Source organism: Diceros bicornis, chromosome 18 (assembly GCF_020826845.1).
Source record: "Diceros bicornis minor isolate mBicDic1 chromosome 18, mDicBic1.mat.cur, whole genome shotgun sequence".
In the NCBI taxonomy this organism is placed as follows: domain Eukaryota; kingdom Metazoa; phylum Chordata; class Mammalia; order Perissodactyla; family Rhinocerotidae; genus Diceros; species Diceros bicornis.
Genome location: NC_080757.1, coordinates 11651791 through 11670157, shown reverse-complemented (window position 1 = coordinate 11670157; position 18367 = coordinate 11651791). Strand labels below are relative to the sequence as shown.

Below are 18367 nucleotides of genomic sequence, written 5' to 3'. Positions count from 1 at the left end.
CCTTTGCCAGGTGGAGTCTGTTACTGCAGACTAATCCCGTGACCGCCTGTCTCATTACCAGGTCTTTATGGAGACTTTGCTTTTGCCAAACTCTGCCAGCAGAAACTGCATTAGTGTGACCTTGGCCAGGCTGTGTGGTGATAATGTGTGTTCCACACGGGTGAATGTGGGAGGCAAGGGATGTCACCGGCACAGGGCAGCTTACTCAAAGGACACCAGTGCATGTTCAAAGCAGGGCCCCCCATCCCCCGCTGCCAGGCCCTTAAAGGACCTGTCCACCTGCATCAGGGCTGCTCCAGTCATGAGAGGATCGGGTCTGTGGCTGGGGAGCTGGCCGAAGGCCAGGCAAAGGATACTGGGATGGGGCGGGGGCAGGGAACACAGGATGGGGCAGCTGCCTCTGGAAGCAGCCAAGATGTTCCTGGCTGCAGTAGGGGTGGGAAGAGGATTAGGTGACAGTCCCCTAACTCGGCCCGGAACTAACACCCTCCTCCCCCTCACTCATGCACCCTGCAAGCCTGTTAAAGCTCAGAATAATGCGAGGACCAGACAGCAGGATGGCAGGGGCTCTGCTCGGCGCCCTGCTGGTCTTGCAGCTCCTTGGTATGGACAGGGGTCAGGGGAGGTGGGCAGACATTCACAAAGATACTGACAAAAAGGGACAGGAAAAAGACAGAGACCAAGATGTAGACTGAGGCGATATTTGGTTCCCAGGCACAATGTCACTAATTCAGGAGACACACATGGAAAAATACACAGCCTCAGAGACAGACACGCAGAGTCTGCGCCAACCTAGAGGAGGCAGAGAGGAGAGGCCCCGTAGCCTCTTCATCTCCAGCGACCCCACTGCTTGACCCCATCCCCAGGCAGAGGCGAGGGGAAGAACGAGGAGCTGCGTCTTTATCACCATCTCTTTGACAACTATGACCCAGAAAGCCGGCCAGTGAAGGGGCCTGAGGATACCGTCACCATCACCCTCAAGGTCACCCTGACCAATCTCATCTCACTGGTAAGATACCTCCACCCCCACCCCAAAGCTCCATCTCTGCGCCTAAAATCCCACTTCCGGCCCCAATCGCTGAGCTCTGTCCCAAAACTCACTTCTGGCCCTGAAATTCCACTTCAATCATCCTGATCTTCCATTTGCAGAACGAGAAAGAGGAGACCCTCACCACCAGCGTTTGGATTGGAATCGTGAGTCAAATCTGGGGAACAGCGAAAGGCCCTGTCCAGGGGACCCCTTCCTCCCAAACTCCTCGCGGGCACCCGGTGGGAAATGCAGGGCACACGTCCTCCGTCCCCTTAGGATTGGCAAGATTACCGACTCAACTACAGCAAGGACGACTTTGGGGGCATAGAAACCCTGCGAGTCCCTTCAGAACTCGTATGGCTACCAGAGATTGTGCTGGAAAACAAGTGAGGACTGGGCCGGACTGGAGGGAAGCTGAGGCCTGGGGGGGTCTGGGCTGGAACTGGTTGGGGAGGCAGGTTGCTTGGAGGGCGAGGGGGCCGCAGGCCTCCGCAAACGCTGGGTTTCCCCGAGCCCACAGTATTGACGGCCAGTTCGGTGTGGCCTACGACGCCAACGTGCTGGTCTACGCCGGCGGCTACGTGAGCTGGTTGCCCCCAGCCATCTACCGCAGCTCCTGCGCCGTAGAGGTCACTTACTTCCCCTTCGACTGGCAGAACTGCTCGCTCGTTTTCCGGTGGGAAGAGTTTCTCAGAGGCCCGGAGTGTTATGGGATTATGGGATTATGGGATTATGGAGCAGGGGCGGGGCCAGATGGGGAACTCTAGCCCGGGGACGGGACTTTGTGCTGGGGGCGGAGCCATGCTTTTGAATGGGGTGGGGCCGCTCGAGCCGGTTAGAAGTAAGGTGGAAACAGGGGTGGAGGCGGGGCCTGGGTAACGGGGTGGAGCGTTATGCCCCTGCCAGGGCTCCGGTCCGAGCTTCTGGGGTGGGGGCCCCGGCCCTGGCTCTGCAGCTCTCAGACGTACAATGCCGAAGAGGTGGAGTTCGTCTTTGCCGTGGGCGATGACGGCGAGACCATCAGCAAGATCGAAATCGACACCGAGGCCTATACTGGTGAGGCCCTTTCTGCTCTGAAAAACCTGCTTCTAGACGGGGTCCGGAGAGGACATTTGCAGAGTGGGGTTGCCCAGACCATCGATACAGGGGATTGACTTGGGCAACCGGGCTTGAACTTGCCCCTTTCCTGAAACCATTCTCGACTGTCAGACTAGTCCTGCTTCCTCGCTTGTGGTCGTTCGTACCCTCACCAGGAATGGCCCTTTCTGCCCGAATTGCGCTCATCTGACGGCCCATGACACGAACAGTCCAGATCATCTGCCCCGCCCACCCTAGTCCAGACAGCTGCATCCTCTCCTCGGGCCCGAAGTTACCCTGCGGTCTGCTGTGGGGCCGGAGAGCAGGGCAGGGCGACCCACCCCCGAGGGCGGGCTGACCGCACCTTCCGTCCTGCAGAGAACGGCGAGTGGGCCATCGACTTTTGCCCTGGGGTGATCCGCCGCCAGGACGGTGGCGCCGCTGATGGCCCGGGGGACACTGACGTCATCTACACGCTCATCATTCGCCGGAAGCCGCTCTTCTACGTTATTAACATCATCGTGCCCTGCGTGCTCATCTCGGGCTTAGTGCTGCTCGCCTACTTCCTGCCGGCGCAGGGTAGGGAGGCGCCCCGACCCTAACCCCGGGCTCGCTCCTGGGGGCGGGGCCTGCTCTCACCCGGCGCTCCCTCTAGCCGGCGGCCAGAAATGCACGGTCTCCATCAACGTCCTGCTTGCCCAGACCGTCTTCCTGTTCCTAATTGCCCAGAAAACCCCAGAGACGTCTCTGAGCGTGCCGCTGCTGGGCAGGTGAGCGCAGAGTGGGTCCCGGCGGTGCCCACGTGGAGGCGTGCCCAGCCTGAAGGGCGGAGCCAACGGGGCGGAGCCAGGAGGGTCGCCGCGGGGAGGGCGGGGTCAAACAAACGACTCGGGGAGCAGCCGTGGCTGGCTGGTCGGCTCCTGGGCTTTATTTACTTGGACGCGGGGTGGGGTGGGACGGTGGTGGATTCTCTGGTCCCCCGTCCTCCGCACTGCTACTGGACGCCACTTTGAGGTCTCCTGAGTATCTCTGTTGGGGGCGAGCCGGCTCAGTGCTTCCCCAGCCCCGCCGCCTCTGGCCCCCAACTCACCCCCCATCCCGAACTCACCGGTTCCCCGGGGGTTCCGAGGCCCAGCTGGCGTCGCCACTGTTGCAGGAACGAGGCGGACCCCTGCAGACCCCGTCCACACAGGCACAGCCACGTCCCCTGGAGGAGGAGCCGGGCGCTCGCGCCCGCGGCAGCCCCCGCCTGCCGAGCCCCCTGCCCCGCGGCCTGGGCTACCCGGGCCAGCGCTCCACCCGGATCCCCGGCCTCTGGGCCTGGGCTCGGGCCGCCGTTGCCGCCGTCCAGTCGCCGCACCTCCTGCTGCAGCCACAGGGCTGCGATCTGCAGACGGGGTGCAGGAGTCAGTGGGGATGCAGAGGTCCCTGCTCCCGCTGCCCGATCTCCCCTTCCCCCCCGCCCCCCGGCGCCCTACCTCTAACAAGGTGGCGCCGAAGCTCATGATGCTGGCCGCGGCTTCTCTGAGCACTAGCCCCAGGGTGGGCTGCGGGACGGGCGGCTTCTTCGGCTCCTTTGGCTTCTGTGGCTCCAGGGATTTCAGCTCTCTGAACCTCTGCTCCAGATATTCATGGGCTGCGGCCACAGCGAGTTCCAGGGAAGATAGAAGCGGGGGCTGGAGGGCCACCTGTAGAAGGAGCATCGGGTCATAGGGCAGGGGTCACGGCGCTGAAGACTTTGCCAGAGGGTCTCGAGGTGCTACCCTTCCGGGGGGCATTGAGGTATCCTCACCTCCGTGGAGCTGTGGCAGCGGTAGACCCACAGCAGAGTTTCCAGGGAGCTGGGGGTCCCCTTCATGGCTGCCACCGTGAGGTAGGAGGGGGAGAAGGGCCAGGGGACGCGTCTGGCCCCGCAAGGGATGGGCCCCTAAGGGCCGTAACCCCACCCCTTACGGAGAGGTGTGTTTGTGAGGTCAGAGGAGGAGCGGCGCCCTTTGTGGCTCCGGGGAAGTAGTGAGGCTGTGACGTCACGCACTCCGGGTTCCTCAGGTTCCTCATCTTCGTCATGGTTGTTGCCACGCTCATTGTCGTGAATTGCGTCATCGTGCTCAATGTGTCTTTGCGGACCCCCACCACTCACACCATGTCCCCGCGGCTGCGCCACGTAAGCACCGGGTGGGCGTCTCGGGGGTGGGAGGCGGGGCTTCGGGCTAATCCCCGCCCCGCCCCCAGGTCTTGTTGGAGCTGCTGCCGCGCCTCCTGGGATCCGGCGCACTCCCCGAGGACCCCCGGGCCGCCTCGCCCCCAAGGCGGGCGTCGTCCGTGGGCATCCTGCTCCGCGCGGAGGAGCTGATACTAAAAAAGCCGCGGAGCGAGCTCGTGTTTGAGGGGCAGCGGTACAGGCACGGGACCTGGAGCGGTGAGCAGAGTAGCCCGGGCGGGCCAATGGGGGCGCCTGCAGCGGGGGAGGCTCCTAATAACCCGCCCCTGGGGTTGCCCCCACTAGCTGCCCTCTGCCAGAACCTGAGCGCCGCTGCCCCCGAGATCCGCTGCTGTGTGGATGCCGTGAACTTTGTGGCCGAGAGCACGAGAGACCAGGAGGCCACCGGCGAGGTGGGGCAGGAGCCAGAGAGGCGGGGTGGGGCGCCTCAGAGGCCCCCTCCCCCGCCCCCTCGTGCGGCCGGCTTCTGCAGCCTGTAGGGACTCAGCTCTTGCCCGTCCTTCCCCAGGAGGTGTCCGACTGGGTGTGCATGGGGAAGGCCCTTGACAACATCTGCTTCTGGGCCGCTCTGGTGCTCTTCAGCGTGGGCTCCAGCCTCATCTTCCTCGGGGGTTACTTCAACCAAGTGCCGGAACTGCCCTACCCGCCGTGTATGTAGACTGGAGCCCCTAGCCACACTGACTTCAACCTTCCCACCCATCTCCAGGAGGAAATCGATTTTGAAAAAAAGTTGCTGCCACTGCTGTATTATGATTCTTTCCCACTGCCAATAATAAATCTGTATTTTGCAAACTTCCCAAGAAGAGTTGTCTGTGCACATGTATGTAGGTCTGGCCACCAAGCAGGAATCAGGAGGGGGTACCAGTCCTCCAGAAAGCAAGATCACTCTCGAGTCAGCCTTGCTGACCTGCCAGTTCTTCTCAGGCCCCAGCCCCATGTGACCCTCTAGCCCTAGGAGCTTCTAAGCTATTTTTATTCATCTGATAGCCAAACAGAAGACACCCCTTTGCAGGACTGGCACATAGGGAGGCTGGAACCAGGAAGCCGGGTCCCTCTCTGGCCGGACCCTACTGGAGTGGGTAGGGAACAAATGCCCTCCGTGCAGATCCCCCACAGGCCCACAGGTTTTTTTTCTTCTTCCTTTTTTCTCCCCAAAGCCCCAGTAGATAGTTGTACGTCATAGTGCACATCCTGCTAGTTGCTGTATGTGGGACGCGGCCTCAGCATGGCCGAAGAAGCGGTGCGTCGGTGCGCGCCCAGGATCCGAACCCCGGCTGCCAGTAGCAGAGTCTGGGCACTTAACCGCTAAGCCACAGGCCAGCCCCCAGGCCCAGAGGTTTAAGGCTGAGGCCCTGGACCTCCCTCAGTCATTTCTTCCAGGTTTTCTTGGCCCAGCACTGCCCTCCCCAGCAAGACTCACTCATTGCAGATTCCACCCCACCTCGCCCCCTTCATCCCAGCTCTGCTGGCTTGCCCTGGCTAGTATGTAAGGACCGTAAGAGAAAACAGAGAATAAAATGGGGCCTGAAATGGTGGGAGCTGGTTGAATTGTCTTTATTAACAAATGGGATATCCAAGGCCACTACATTGAGGAGGGGTGGGGTGGGGAGGGGACAGGGCTACTTGCTGCTCACACTATATACAGATGCAAGCAAGGGGGTGTAGAGGTTGGGAGCTCCCTGCTCCCTCCCTCCACCAGGGAAGGGCAGAGGCCAGAAGAGATGGGGGTTGGAAAGGGGGAAATGTTTTGGCTGGCGGGGTCCCCCCTCCATTCCCTGGGGTTTGAGGGGAGGGGAATCATTAAAGTGCTTTCAGAAAATGAGGAAATGGTCCCTGCCCCTGGAGTGGCTGGTGACCCCCCTAAAACCTAGGGCCCAGTGACCCCCCCCAGGGTCTGGTACATTCAAGGGGGGAGCCGGCTCCCCTGACGTGCAAATAAAGGGGCCCAGGGCCCTGCCCAGTCAGCAGCAGTGGGGTTCGGGGTCCAAGCCCCAAGCACTCTCCTTTTAAATGGAGAAAAGGGGGGGTGGGGCTAGGCCCACTCAATTCCTGGTAAGGGGAAGCTGTGCCTCTCCCCAGAAGTTGGGACAGGCACAGTTTTGGGGAGAGAACATGTCGGGGAAGAGGATGGTCACGTGATCACAAAAGCATCAGGGTCAGAGGTCACGTTCCCAGCAGGCTCCAGTGAATCAAACCAGTAAAAGCAAAAGCCCAGGGAGGGGAAACAAGGGCGGCCTGGGAAGTCTGGCTGTGGGGGAGAGGTGGGTCCATGTGGGCCAGCCCCAGTCCAGGGCCCCGTCACCAGTTCATGATGCAGTTACGGTTCAGAGTCATGAAGTAAACTTGGCTGCTGCCCCCAGAGCGGACTGAGGCAAAAAACACCTGCGTGGGGTAGGAGAAGAAGTCACTAAGGGATGGAGTGGGGTCTCAATTAACTGGGAGATGGGGAGAGGGGGAAAGAGACAGAGAGAAGCTGCAGAATTTAGTCTCTCCGAGTGCCCCCGCATCCCCCCTCTGAAAGGAAAGGCAGAAATGCCTGAGGAAGAGGGTAGCTGGCAGACACAGTGGGTGAAGCAATCTGGAGAGTTCTCAGAAACTGAAGAGGAGGGATGGGCAGGCTGTGACTGCATGCTGTGCTCCCCGAGGGTGCCTCTTTCAGGAAGACTCCGCAACCATCCCCTACCCCAACTCTGTCTGGGGTCCTGAGGTCATGCGAGCCAGCCCAGTACAGGGGCCCGGGCCTTTCCAGGGCCCTCCCACCTTGTCATTCCGCTCACACAGGAACTTGAGCCTCTGGGCTCGTTTGTGCATGAAGACTCCGTCCAGGTGGCCTGTCTCCACGGAGCGGATCTCAATGGCTTTCTCACCCCAGCCCATTATCTGGTTGGAGCAGATATAGGCTGTGGGAGAAGGGAGTTGAGGGGCAGTGAGTGGGCTGTGGGCCAGCTGGAGGACACGTGGTGTGGGGGGCAGGCGCCTCACTCACCTACAGAAGTGGGCATCTCTCCCCACTGCAGCACCACATCCTTAATGATCCGCCCGTATGTGTTGACGTAGACGCCCTCGTCCTCGTAGCACAGTAGCATCTCCATGCCGTCGGTGTTGGGGAGGAAGATGATGGCATGGGGCGTGATCTGGCTCTGGATCTGGGGAGAAGGTAGGCTGGAGTCCCCACATCTGGGGCCCAGACTAGTGGTCCCACTCTGCCAGCAGCCCCACAAAGCATACATGCACAGGGATGTAGATGTCATAGCTGTTCCCCGAGTCGACATCCACAGCATGGAAGCCGGCGCTGGAGCCATAGATGACCTTGAGCCGCTGTCCCTCCTCTACCGTCAGGTCAACCAGCAGAGGGCGGTGAGGGAGGTCAGCAAAGGACTGTGGAGGAGAGAAGGGCTCAGGGGACACAGGTGGAGGAGCTGGACCTTGGAGCAGTACTGGAGGTGCTGAGGCTGGGATTACCTTGAAGGCCATGAATTTGTGGTAGGGTTTGGGAGCCCAGGCATACACCTCCACGGAGTTCTTCAGGGCGATGACCAGGAACTTAATGCGTTCGTATTTCACTAGGAGCAGCAAAGAAGAGGGATGCAGGGACTTCCTTTCTTGGGCTGCTGGCCCCCTCCCACAGGTCTGTCACTACAGCCCCAAGCCCAGGCCCCAAGTCTCTAGCTTCAAGGCTTTCTTAGCTGTTAAGCCCAGGCCCCTGTTTCTCTCTTCTCACAAACAAACGTGCCCTGGTCGCCCTGTTGTGACCTCCTCACCAACACGGTAGTGCCCGCAGCCCTCCATGTCCCCCACGGTGGTCCAGCCCTGCTTCTTCTCCACTTCTGGGTCATTGTGCAGAATCTTGTTCCGGAGCCAGGACAGGTAATACACCCGCAGTTTGTTCCTTTTCCCTGAGGAGCGGACACACACACTCCCTCATCGGAGGTCCAGTTTCTGCCTCCCCACCATCCTTTATCTGCATACCACAAGGGCTGAGAAAGTGTGGCCCCACCTTCCGGCTCCTGGACCAAGGTTGCCCGCCTCCCAGGCTGAAGATGGTGACAGAGAGCCGAGGAGCTGAGCTCCCTCCTCCCCGCCCTGCCCCCGGCCCGCACTCCACACGCGTACCTGAGATGGTGATGAGCAAGTTGAGCCCTTCCAGCACATCCATTTGCTGGAAGCGTCGCCGCCCGATGAGTCCGTACACCTTGCCCTGCCCACTTCGGTCCAGCAGCATCAGCCCGTTCTCGGTGCCCACCAGCAGGTTGACCCCTGCAATAGGAGCCCTTGGGCAGATGAGAGGCAGAGCCAGGCCCTCACCTGACCAGGAGCACAGGAGCACACCACACCCCTCTTTTCCTTCCCGGCCCTGGATTACCCCAAAGGGCCGCACAGAGGATCTCGGAATTGAAGCGCTTCTTGTACTTCCGAATCTCGGGGGTTTCACTGTGGGCCCGGGTGTTGGTGGGGTTCACGTTGACCACAGAGCCTTTCCGCACATCATACTGCAGCTGATCGAGCCGACTGCCCTCTCCACCCACTAGGGCTGCCGGGAAGAGGAGAGGAGAGGGTAAGCAGGTGGGCTGCGTACCTGACTCTCCACATTTGGTCTTGGCTCCTCTGAACACTCAGAAGGAAAGGGCAAGACTGGAGAATGGAGAGGGTACATGGAGGAGCAGAAATAGAGCCCAAAGCCCTGGCCAAGTCCTCATCCTGTCACTCAGGTCCTGGGCCGCTCTGTGCAGTTTTCCTCTTGGGTCAATGAGGCCAGAAGCCCTTGCTGCCTCTGGGCCAGGGCAAGTGCTCAGGCCAAAGGGAAGGCGGTGACTCTGCTTCGTCAAGCTGTGCCCCTCCCCAGGCCTCATGGCAGACCTGTTCTCCCATCCTCACCTGTGATGGGGATGGTGTCCCCACTGCCTCCAGGCTGGTAGATCCCTAGGTCCACAAACATCGTGAAGGAGCTCTTGCCAGGGGCCTTTACCAGCCCACGAGACTGGTACTGCGGGGGTGGGGGCAGCAGTCAGGCAAACACATGAGACCCCAGCCCATGGCCCTCCCACTGGAACCCTGGTCAACCAGCTCCCGGGTACTCTGCACTGCCCACTGCAGTGGCCCCTCCGTCCCAATACCCCTCAGAACCCCTGCCCGCTGCCAACGCTCTCCTCTCTCCACCCACTTACATCACTGCCTCCATCCTTCGAGGGAGGGCTTTGACCCTTACTGCTCTCGGTGGGCGAGTGGCTGGGCTGGACCACGTCCGGCAGGTTTGTGTAGCCGTTGCTATCGGCGTGCAGCAGGCTTCGCTCCTCTTCAGGAGTCTAAAGGAACAGAGGGAAGGGGGGCCAGTGCCAGGGCCAAGGAGGGTGCACGGCAGGCAATGGGAAGAATGGGGGGCCCACTCACGCGCTGCACCACCATGGTGCCGCCCCCGTAGGGGGTCTGGGTCCCAGCTATCTCCTCCACGTCGTGGACGACCATGGTGCTGACGCTGTCTGTGTCTCCATCGCTGCTACGGCAGAGAGGAAGGTCAGGAGGCCCTCCAGGCCCTGCCCACCACACAAGTGCCACAGGGGGCGGACAGAGCGGGAGGACCAGCGCTTTCAGTCTCCATTCAAACCCCACACGCTCAGCCCTCACTGAGCAGCCTCTGCCCCACTGCTGCGTGTTCCGTGCTTGGCACGGGGGAAGGCTGGCTGCAGAGGCACCAGAAGAGGCTCACCCCCAACTGACAGACAGTGAAAGAGAGACGAGAACACCAGCCCCTGTACTCCATTCTCTAGGGAATAGGAGGAAGACCTGACCAGCAGTGACAGCCAGGGTTCCCCACTCTGGGAAAAGGTGAACCACTTTCCCTGAGACTTGCCCCAGAGCCTCATCCCCTCCCCTCCTGCCTGCATCCTGTCTGTCCCGGCGCCTCTGATGTGGGAGCACCCCTGTCCCCAGGATGCCCCCATACCGGGCCCCAGGGGTATCTCTGCTCCCCTCTGACGGTTCGCCATTGCTTTCCTCCTCCTCGTCCTCACTGCTCTCCACCTCCTCACTGGACGATGAGTAGTCCATAGCCTTCTTGGGAGGCCGGGGGGCCTCATCCAGCGTTCGCTCTTTCAGCAACACAAAATCCTGAAGGGGAGGAGCAGTGTGAGGAGGGAGGGGAAGGGGCAAGGTAACAGGAAGGGCTCCCGCAAGCAGGCCCCTTCTCACTAACCTCACCAATGGCTCGCTTATAGCTCTGGGAAGGGCCACAGGGGAAGGCAGGCAGCCAGGAGAGGCAAGAGAGAAGTTGAGAGAGGTTAGTAACTGAGAAGTGCCATTCCCTTATCCTGCGGCCCCTCCCTCACCAAGATTAATGAAAGCCCGGCCCCTAGCACCCAGCTCCTGGGGGCTGGAGAGGCTCCACATCCGGCCCTTAACCCCCAACCAGGAGAAGGCAGGACCACGGCTGCCACCCCATGACTTACTGCTGGCCGGCCTGGCCGTGAACGGTGGTCATCAGGCTTGGCTTTGTTCCCAGGGGAGAGGACTGGGGAGCTGTCCAATTTGGAGGAGGCTGGATATGGCAGGGTAGGAGAAAGGAGGTCACTGACACCTCGACAGGGATGGCCTCAAGCCCACACCCTGGGCTGACCCCTCAGGCGTGAGCCCCAGAGCTTAGTGCCACACTCCATACCCAGCCTGGTCCCCACCCTGTCCCTGAGGGTGTCTCAGTCCAAAGCTGCCAAAGGCAGGGTCCATCCTGATGGCGACTGTGTCCAGGCCCCAGAGCAGGCTGCTCCAACCTGGCTCACGTACCTCCCACACGGTTCCGCTCCAGCGAGCCAGCCTGAGGGAGATGCCCGTGAGAGGCTGGGAGGACACTGTCCGATCGCTCCCAGCCAGGGTCACTCCTTCTGAGGTCAGGGTTACTGTGGGAGGAGCAGAGGCAGGGTCAGGAGACAGGGTGTTCCCCTCCCCGGGGTGCTGAGCTGCACCGCAGAAGGAGCCATCACCAGGGGAAGCAGGTGGCAGAAGTGAGGGTGGAAGTGAGGGTGGGGACAACTCCATTACCTACAGGCGTTGGGCGGGCCAGGGGGCTGAGCAGGGGGCCCTGGAGGCTTGGGGGTGCCCCGCTCTGCCCGCCTTTGCAGATAGATTTGCCAGGCGGAGTTGCTGCGAGGTCTGTGGAGGGAGCACAGGGGTGCCGGGGGCGGGGGCAGGGAGCGGGCTGAGGTGACTGGGTTGGGGCTTGCCCTCCCCTAAGTGGGTAACCTGGCAAACTCCCCTCTGCCCCCCGCCCCACTCCCTAGGCTGCCACCGACTCCACTCAGGTGTTACCTGGCACGGACAGCCTGAACCGGCCGGGATCCTCCGGCCCCACTGGTGTTAAGGGCAGTGGCAATAGATGAGGTCCTCTGAGGCACCTGAGGAGAGAAGAAAGGAGTCAGCGTGCTTTGTGCTGGCACGGTGCTGGGCACCCCACAGACATTCTGTTCTCACTGTGACTCTGACACATGCTCTCCCTGGCTTTTATGGAGAAGCAAACTGAAGTCAGGGAAGCTGACGACTTTGTGCAAGGTCGTAGGGCTGGGATCGTAACCGAGAGAGTCTGCCCTTTAGCGCTTCCCGAACAGCCTGGCATTCTCCCCCTCCCACACTCACCGCTGGGATCACCTCCACACACCCATGTGCCGCCGGACCCCCAGAGTAAAGGTAAGCCCTGCGGGACAGAGGCCACGGCGGACGCCTCACCCTTCTCTTTCCTTCCAACTCTGAACCCATCTCCATCTGCCTGCTCCTCCACTAGCCCTCCTCTTCCTCCCTTACTATTTCTCTGCTCTTTCCTGGTCCCAAAGGGCTATCTTTACCTTGGGTGGGGCCTCATTATCCGGCCGGACCCAGGCTGGGGGGGTCGGGCTGGGGCCAGGCCCTTCAGAGGTGGGGTCTGAATTCTGGCGGATGACAGCTCCTCGGGCGCTGGGCGTGGCAGTGGGTGTGGGCACAGCAGGGTCGGGGTCGTGGGAGGCTGGGAAGGCAGCCAGGTTTCGGGTGGGCTGGTCCTGCAGGGACTGGGATCGGGGTACAGGCGCTGCATATGGCTTCAGTGGGACCCGGTGTGCCACCAGGCTCTGCGGGGAGAGACCAGGGAGGGTGGGCTGCCTGCTCTGTGGCACATCCCCACCTGGGAGCTGGGGCCTGGGCTGGGAGGAAGGGGCAGGTAAAGCTTCTGGTTTCCCATCATCCATGGAAGGAAAGAGGCTCCTAGAGCCCGAGAACAGGTAAGACGTAGGAACAGACACGTGCAGCAGCAAGCAGGTGACCGTCTCTGCTCTGCCAAAGTATCCTGAGGTCTACGACCCCCGGCTAAGGGTGTGTGCGTGTGCATGTGTGTGCACACATGTGTGCACGTGTGTGTACCTGCGCACACACAGTGAGGCTCCCCATGTCTGTGTTAGGACAGGAACAGGGAGAGACTCACCTTGTGCGGTCCCTCCTGGGGCTCCACCGGCCTCTGCATAGGAGGAGTTTGGGAAAGGGGTCCTGGGGGCCCAGGGGAGGCCTGGGGGACGGGTGGCTCAGGCCCTGTGCTGCTTGGCTTGGTCTTGGCCAAGGGAGAGTTCTGCTGCTTGTTCATCCTCGTTCTCTCTTCTACCTGTGGTGTGAGAGGACGCCAACCAGGCCAGCTTTTGCTTCCCTGTTCTCAAAATTTAGGTCCCCACCTACCCCACTGCTCCAGCCCTCCGGCCTGTGCCCCCTTCCCTCCTCAGGGCCCGCCAGTGCGGAGCAGCTCTGCAGCTATCAGGCCTCAGGCAGTGGGGCGGGGAGGATGGAGTCTTAGGCGGCAAAGGAGGCAGTGAGTACCTCTCGGGCCCAGGCTGGTTTGTCGGCGGGGTTAATGCCCCGACCATAATGATACAGGGGCTTCCTGTCCCCGGGCAGGATTTGCTGCTGCTGCTGCTGCTGCTTCTGAAGCTGCTGCTGCTGCTGCTGCTGCAGGGACTTGAGGTAGGCATGCTCCTGCTGCAGCTGCCTCTGGAGACGCTCCGACTGCCGCTGCTCCTCCAGCTGCTTCCGCTTGTATTCCTGGGCCCAAGGGTAGGGAGACAGGGCTCAGCAGGGTGCGGCCCTGGAAGTCAGAGCAGGCATGCCCTTTCTTTCCTCCAACTGCCTAGAGAGGAGACGTCTTCCCTTGATGCTTGGGTGAAGCCCTTCCCCTGAAGTGTCCCCATCCCATTCCAGCAGAGAAGCTCTGAGTATGCATCTTCCCAGAGGAAGCTAGGGGACCCCGTTACCAGCAGTAGGGCCTGTTCCTGGAGCAGCTGTTGCTGAAGGATCTCGAGCTGTCGCTGCTCCTCCTCTAGCCTGTGACGGATATATTCCTGGGGGGGCGGGGGGTGGGGGGCAAAGGGCAGGGAAAGAGGGAGAGGCGGAGGAGGGGCGGCGGCGGCGGCAAAGGAGTTGGAGGAAGAGGAAGGGATCAGTGGGGTGAGGATGAGGAGAGCGGGGAAGAGTAATAGAGAGCACAGGGTGGGATGAGCCCGCCAAGGGCAGGGAATGAGGAGGAAGCCAGGGCGGAGGACCCACGAGGGAAGGTGCAGGAGAGAGGAGTCAGGGACGAGGCAAAGAGATGGGGAATGAAGGCACAGAGACAGGAGGAGGGCAGGAGCCAGGGTTGGGGGTTGAAGGGTGGGAGAAAACAGAGAGAAAGAGTGAAGCTGGAAAAGATAGGAGGAATCTAGGGGTAGGGAAAGAAGGGGGAAGGGTGTTGGGGAGCAGGCGAGGCAGGCAGCAGGAGCAGGAGGAGAGGCCAGAGGAGGGAAGGGGTGTGTGCGGTGTGTGCTGGGGGCGCTGTACCTGCTCGCGCTCCGCCTGCCGCCGCTCCTCCTCGCGCCGCAGGGCCTGCATGTCCTCCAGCCGCCGCTGCTGCTCTTTCTCCTGCAGCTTCCGCTGCTCCCGCTCCCGCCGCTGTTGCTGTGGGTGAAGAGAGGTGTGGTCTTGGGGACTGTACCAGACACTCAGCACAGCCCTGCAAGGGGGTCCCAGCCCACTTCTGTGCCTCCTGGAAGGGGGTCCCTCCTGGACAGCATGCGCAGGTCTCCTCACTAGGGATGGTGGTGAGTGAGAAGGGCTTCAACCTGTTTCTGCAAAGCTACCTGCCCCTACGCAAGAGCCCACAGGGGCTTGGCTTGGGAAAAATTGCTGTCTAACATAGCTGCCGGCTTGGGACGAGAGGCTGACTTCTGCCCTTGGAGTGGGCCAGATTGGATAATACCTTCCCCTGTCCACTCCTCCACAGAACAAACCAACAAAAACAAAAGTCAACAACCGCACCCCGCCCCCGCCACTTCTCCTGGCCTCTTAAGTCAACCTCTGCCTGGGAGTCCAAATAGAGTGGACTGTAGTGATAGCCTTAGGCCACAAGAGGGCACCAGGTGCCAGGGCACAGAAAGCTACTCAGAGGACTGGGACTTGGCCCACTCTTGGGCAAACAGCAGTAGCCCGGTTGCGCTTTATTTTCACAATCTTTCTGACCAAAGAGTCCGCAAAAAAAAAAAAAAAAGAAAAAAAGCACAACTCCTACGGGCCCATTACAGTTGGGAGAACTCTGCTGTTCCTAGCTCTACAGTGAGAATCTGGCAGACCTGCTCCAGGAAACACTTTGGTAGACACGATTTTCTGTTCTTTGTTACCTGAAAACAGTATTTATTAAAAGGATTTGCACTAGGCTCTCCTGTAGCAAGACAGCCCTGGTGGTCTAGTGGTTAAGATTCAGCGGTCTCACTACCTCAGCCCAGATGCACTTCCTGGTCAGGGAACCAAACCACCCATCCGTCAGTTGTCATACCGTGGCGGCTGCATGTTGCTGTGATGCTGAAAGCTATGCCACCAGCATTTCACGTAACAGCAGGGCCACCTATGGTGGACAGGTTTCAGTGGAGCTTCCAGAGTAAGACAGACTAGGAAGAGGGAATTGGCCACCCACTTCTGAAAAAACTGGCTATTATCTAATCTAGCACCAGAAGGTGAGAGGATGGCACAAAAAGACCAAGCAGGGTTCTGCTCTGCTGTCCACAGGATCACTAGGATTCAAACTTGACTCCTCGGCACTAACAACAACTCTTGTAGCAGGCTTTCCTGAAAATTATTATTATTATTTTTTTGGTGAGGAAGATTGTCCCTGAGCTAACGTCTGTGCCCATCTTCCTCTATTTTGTATGTGGGACACCTGCCACAGTGTGGCTTGATAAGCAGCGTGTAGGTCCATGCCTAGGATCCGAACCTGCGAACCCCAGGCCACCAAAGCAGAGTGCACGAACTTAACCACTACACCACTGCGCCGGCCCCTGCAAATTAATTTTTGTTCAACAAACACAGGCCTGCTCTGGGGAGAGGTACATGGACAGTGTGGAGGCTTCCGTCTATCTCCTATTATTCAGGTAATTTTTTGTTAAGCCCTGCTCTTCTTAAGTTTTGAAATCATGTAATTGTTTTAACAAAAATCCCATCATTTAAGGCAATATTTTAAGCAATCTATACCTCTCCCTCCCCACCATGCTCCCCTGCAAAATAAATAAATACATTTAAACATGTATATATACAGATACACACATATTTTGAATAGATGATAAGAAAAGCAAACTGCAGCTATTTAAAAATAAGATTCTCTACTAATTAAAATGAATTTCTCCCACCCACCTCTAATTAGTCTGATTGACAAGGCTGTACTTTCCAGCAAATCTGAGCCCAAACAACCAAAAGTAAAAGGAAGACATTCTCCATGTTCAGACCAGACAGCTGTGGAGAGCCGATGCCCAGGGGACTGAGGTGTTTGTACACAGACCCCAGCTCCCAAGATTTAAGGTAAGGGGAGCCAGACACAACCCGGAGCCGAGGCTGAGAGGCAAACAAGGACGGGACAGTCTGGTCTGTGGGGAACCAGCATGGCTTTTCAGAAATGGCTCTGCACTGGGGGGACGCTAAGGGCACAGCCATCCACACAGGGCTGGGCGGGGACAGTGTACCCAGGGCTGGCCTCTAACACAGGACAGAGCCTTTGCACACAGCCTGAAGGAAAGGGCTGGGGAAGCCCCGGCGCTCCTGTCGTCCCCACTGCCCTGAGGAAGCAGGGAGGGGACAGGGACAGGGGGACAGCCCCACCTCCTCAACGCGCCGCCGCTCCTCCTTCTGCTCCTCGATGCGCCGCTGCCGCTGGTGCAGGAGGTGTTTGATGTGTGCCTCGGGGTCTCGCTGTTGCTGCTGCTGCAGCTGCTGCTGCTGCTTTAAAGCCTCTGAGTTGCTCTTATTCTCCTGCTGGAGCCGGAGAAATTCCCTGCGCAGGGTCGACTCCCCAGGCACGTTCATGATGGAGCTGGGTCAGGGTGCACACCGGAGGTCGGGGCCAGAATCCTGCTGTTTTCCACTCTCATCCCGGGGGAGCCGCCTGAGTGGGCACTTTACCTGGACCAGTCTGCCTCGGGTCACTCCAGGTGACCAGGATCTGCCCGCCCCCCTGCCCAGGCTTGGGCCCTGTCCTCCTTTAATATCCCAGCCTGCAGCCCTGCATTACCCTCGCCCCACCTCTTGTTCATCCATTTGTTCCACGTCTTCTCAGCACTCAGGGATTTGGTTTTATGGGTCTCTACCTGTCTGTGCCCACCACCCCCAGACTGAGTGTCCCAAGCCAAGGACCACTTTGTCCCCTCAGACAGTAAGTGATGGCCCTCGACCTCCGCCTGCCAAGCCCACCTTGGCTCTCCTTCCTCTCCATGGCTGTCATCTTCCTCTTCGCTGCCGCTGTACTCGTATTCTGTCTCCTCTGCAGAGGGGAGATCACTGCTGTGTCTCCACCCAGTGCCCCAGACCCCACCCTGGGCTAGGGAAACCTTAGATGGGGACAACCTATAAGGTCTGTCTGGATGGCCACACACCGGGGTCCCCAGCCCCCTCCTTGGAGCAATGGGGTGCTGGTGAGTCCCAGGTTTGAGCCTGGACAGAGGTGGGGATCAGACCCCATAGTAAGCAGGATGTGGTAGAATGTGTGCGTGCACTCAGACACGCATGTGCTCAACATGAAGCTTCTGTAAGGACATAAAAGGGGACCCTCATTTGAAGGCTGGCTTGGATCAGGTGGTAAAGAGGAAACACCCCTCTGGGGCTGGAAGTTTGGGAAAGGAGGGCTCCTTGGACAGGGAGAGCTGGGCCTGCCTCAGAGGAGAGCCTGAAGGGGAATCAGGGGGAGCCAGGGCTGGTGAAGAGGAGCAGGGGCCAAAGTGTCTGAGACCTGCCACCTCCCTCCTTGCCCACTGACCCTTCTCGCCTCGCTTCTTCCGGGATCGATCGATGTGGTCCTTGAGCTGGATGCGGACCTGCCGCTCCGTGGGCTGGTCACGGATGAAGGGGAACTTCAGCAGCTGCTCTGTTGGTGGGCGGCTCAGGTAAGTCTTGATGAGACACGTGTCAATGAAGTCGATGAACTTCTTAGACCTGAAAACAATGGTGGCGCACAGAGAGGGACCCCTCAGAAAAGAGAGGTTACAGGAGGAAGAGCGGGGATCATTCATCCAAAAGCCACCTTGACCTCCCTCCTGTCTTGTCCATATCCTAACACCAGGCACCCCGCTACCTCCCCAACACCTCTTCTCTGGTGAGACCCAAGCCTGGCCCAAGTTAAGGCAGGGTGGCCTTATCCAGAGACCTTCCTTCCTGGACACCAAACCCCCAGAGACCTACCATTTCTTGGACTTGAGCCTGGGTGGTGGGTTCCGAGGGATGAGGAAGAGGGCTCGCATGGGGTGCATGTCACACAGAGCTGGCACACAGAAGACATACCATCGGTCCCTTCTGCCAATGCCGAGAGCCTAAAGGAGCCCTTCTCACCATGACCTCCGCTGACCCCCCTCCTCCCTACAGCCACTTCCTGGGCCGTCCCTTCTCTCCCAGACTGCACACTTACGGGGGGCTCCCTCTGCCATCTCAATGGCTGTGATTCCTAGGGACCAAATGTCACTCTACAGAGGGGAGAGAAGAAGGGACATGTGAATGTTCCCAACAACTTGCTTCACCCACCATCCTCGGCCTCT

General features: G+C 59.7%; 3 protein-coding genes across 11 annotated transcripts in view; 1 reads left to right on the top strand and 2 right to left on the bottom strand.

Moving 5' to 3' along the window:
• Positions 1-557: 557 nt before the first annotated feature.
• CHRNE (cholinergic receptor nicotinic epsilon subunit) lies at positions 558-5061 on the top strand. The gene is made up of 12 exons (XM_058559456.1): positions 558-603; positions 867-1009; positions 1150-1194; positions 1307-1416; positions 1551-1706; positions 1986-2086; positions 2486-2686; positions 2763-2877; positions 4157-4271; positions 4340-4526; positions 4614-4720; positions 4837-5061. Exons 1-12 carry the CDS (start codon positions 558-560, stop codon positions 4984-4986), a joined length of 1476 nt encoding a protein of 491 aa, XP_058415439.1. The 3' UTR covers positions 4987-5061.
• On the bottom strand, positions 2768-4155 carry C18H17orf107 (chromosome 18 C17orf107 homolog). Of its 2 annotated transcripts, XM_058559950.1 has the most exons (4): positions 3900-4155; positions 3586-3795; positions 3216-3494; positions 2768-3136 (listed from the first exon to the last, which is right to left on the bottom strand). In XM_058559950.1, the coding sequence occupies exons 1-4, from the start codon at positions 3963-3965 to the stop codon at positions 3035-3037; spliced, it is 657 nt and encodes a 218-aa protein (XP_058415933.1). In that variant the 5' UTR covers positions 3966-4155; the 3' UTR covers positions 2768-3034. The 2 variants fall into 2 exon arrangements, with proteins under 2 accessions (XP_058415933.1, XP_058415935.1); XM_058559952.1 differs by having other exon boundaries at positions 3051-3494.
• Positions 5062-5866: 805 nt separating the features above from the next.
• The window catches only part of MINK1 (misshapen like kinase 1), a 50790-nt gene continuing 38289 nt past the window's right edge, over positions 5867-18367 (bottom strand). The window contains exons 8-34 of one of the 8 annotated variants that reach the window (XM_058559942.1): positions 18241-18295; positions 18018-18096; positions 17596-17771; positions 17034-17103; positions 16446-16656; positions 14142-14258; positions 13580-13666; positions 13149-13370; positions 12766-12939; positions 12155-12415; positions 11625-11710; positions 11358-11468; positions 11103-11215; positions 10772-10860; positions 10519-10542; positions 10270-10433; positions 9717-9822; positions 9494-9631; positions 9204-9312; positions 8692-8859; positions 8442-8585; positions 8090-8224; positions 7791-7891; positions 7557-7706; positions 7315-7474; positions 7089-7228; positions 5867-6710 (exon numbers count right to left, since the gene is read on the bottom strand). In XM_058559942.1, coding sequence (XP_058415925.1) covers positions 6627-6710; positions 7089-7228; positions 7315-7474; positions 7557-7706; positions 7791-7891; positions 8090-8224; positions 8442-8585; positions 8692-8859; positions 9204-9312; positions 9494-9631; positions 9717-9822; positions 10270-10433; positions 10519-10542; positions 10772-10860; positions 11103-11215; positions 11358-11468; positions 11625-11710; positions 12155-12415; positions 12766-12939; positions 13149-13370; positions 13580-13666; positions 14142-14258; positions 16446-16656; positions 17034-17103; positions 17596-17771; positions 18018-18096; positions 18241-18295 — 3474 coding nt within the window. In that variant the 3' untranslated portion in view covers positions 5867-6626. The remainder of the gene's footprint in view (positions 6711-7088; positions 7229-7314; positions 7475-7556; positions 7707-7790; positions 7892-8089; positions 8225-8441; positions 8586-8691; positions 8860-9203; positions 9313-9493; positions 9632-9716; positions 9823-10269; positions 10434-10518; positions 10543-10771; positions 10861-11102; positions 11216-11357; positions 11469-11624; positions 11711-12154; positions 12416-12765; positions 12940-13148; positions 13371-13579; positions 13667-14141; positions 14259-16445; positions 16657-17033; positions 17104-17595; positions 17772-18017; positions 18097-18240; positions 18296-18367) is intronic. The other 7 variants (XM_058559943.1, XM_058559945.1, XM_058559944.1 and 4 more) reach the window with 7 other exon arrangements.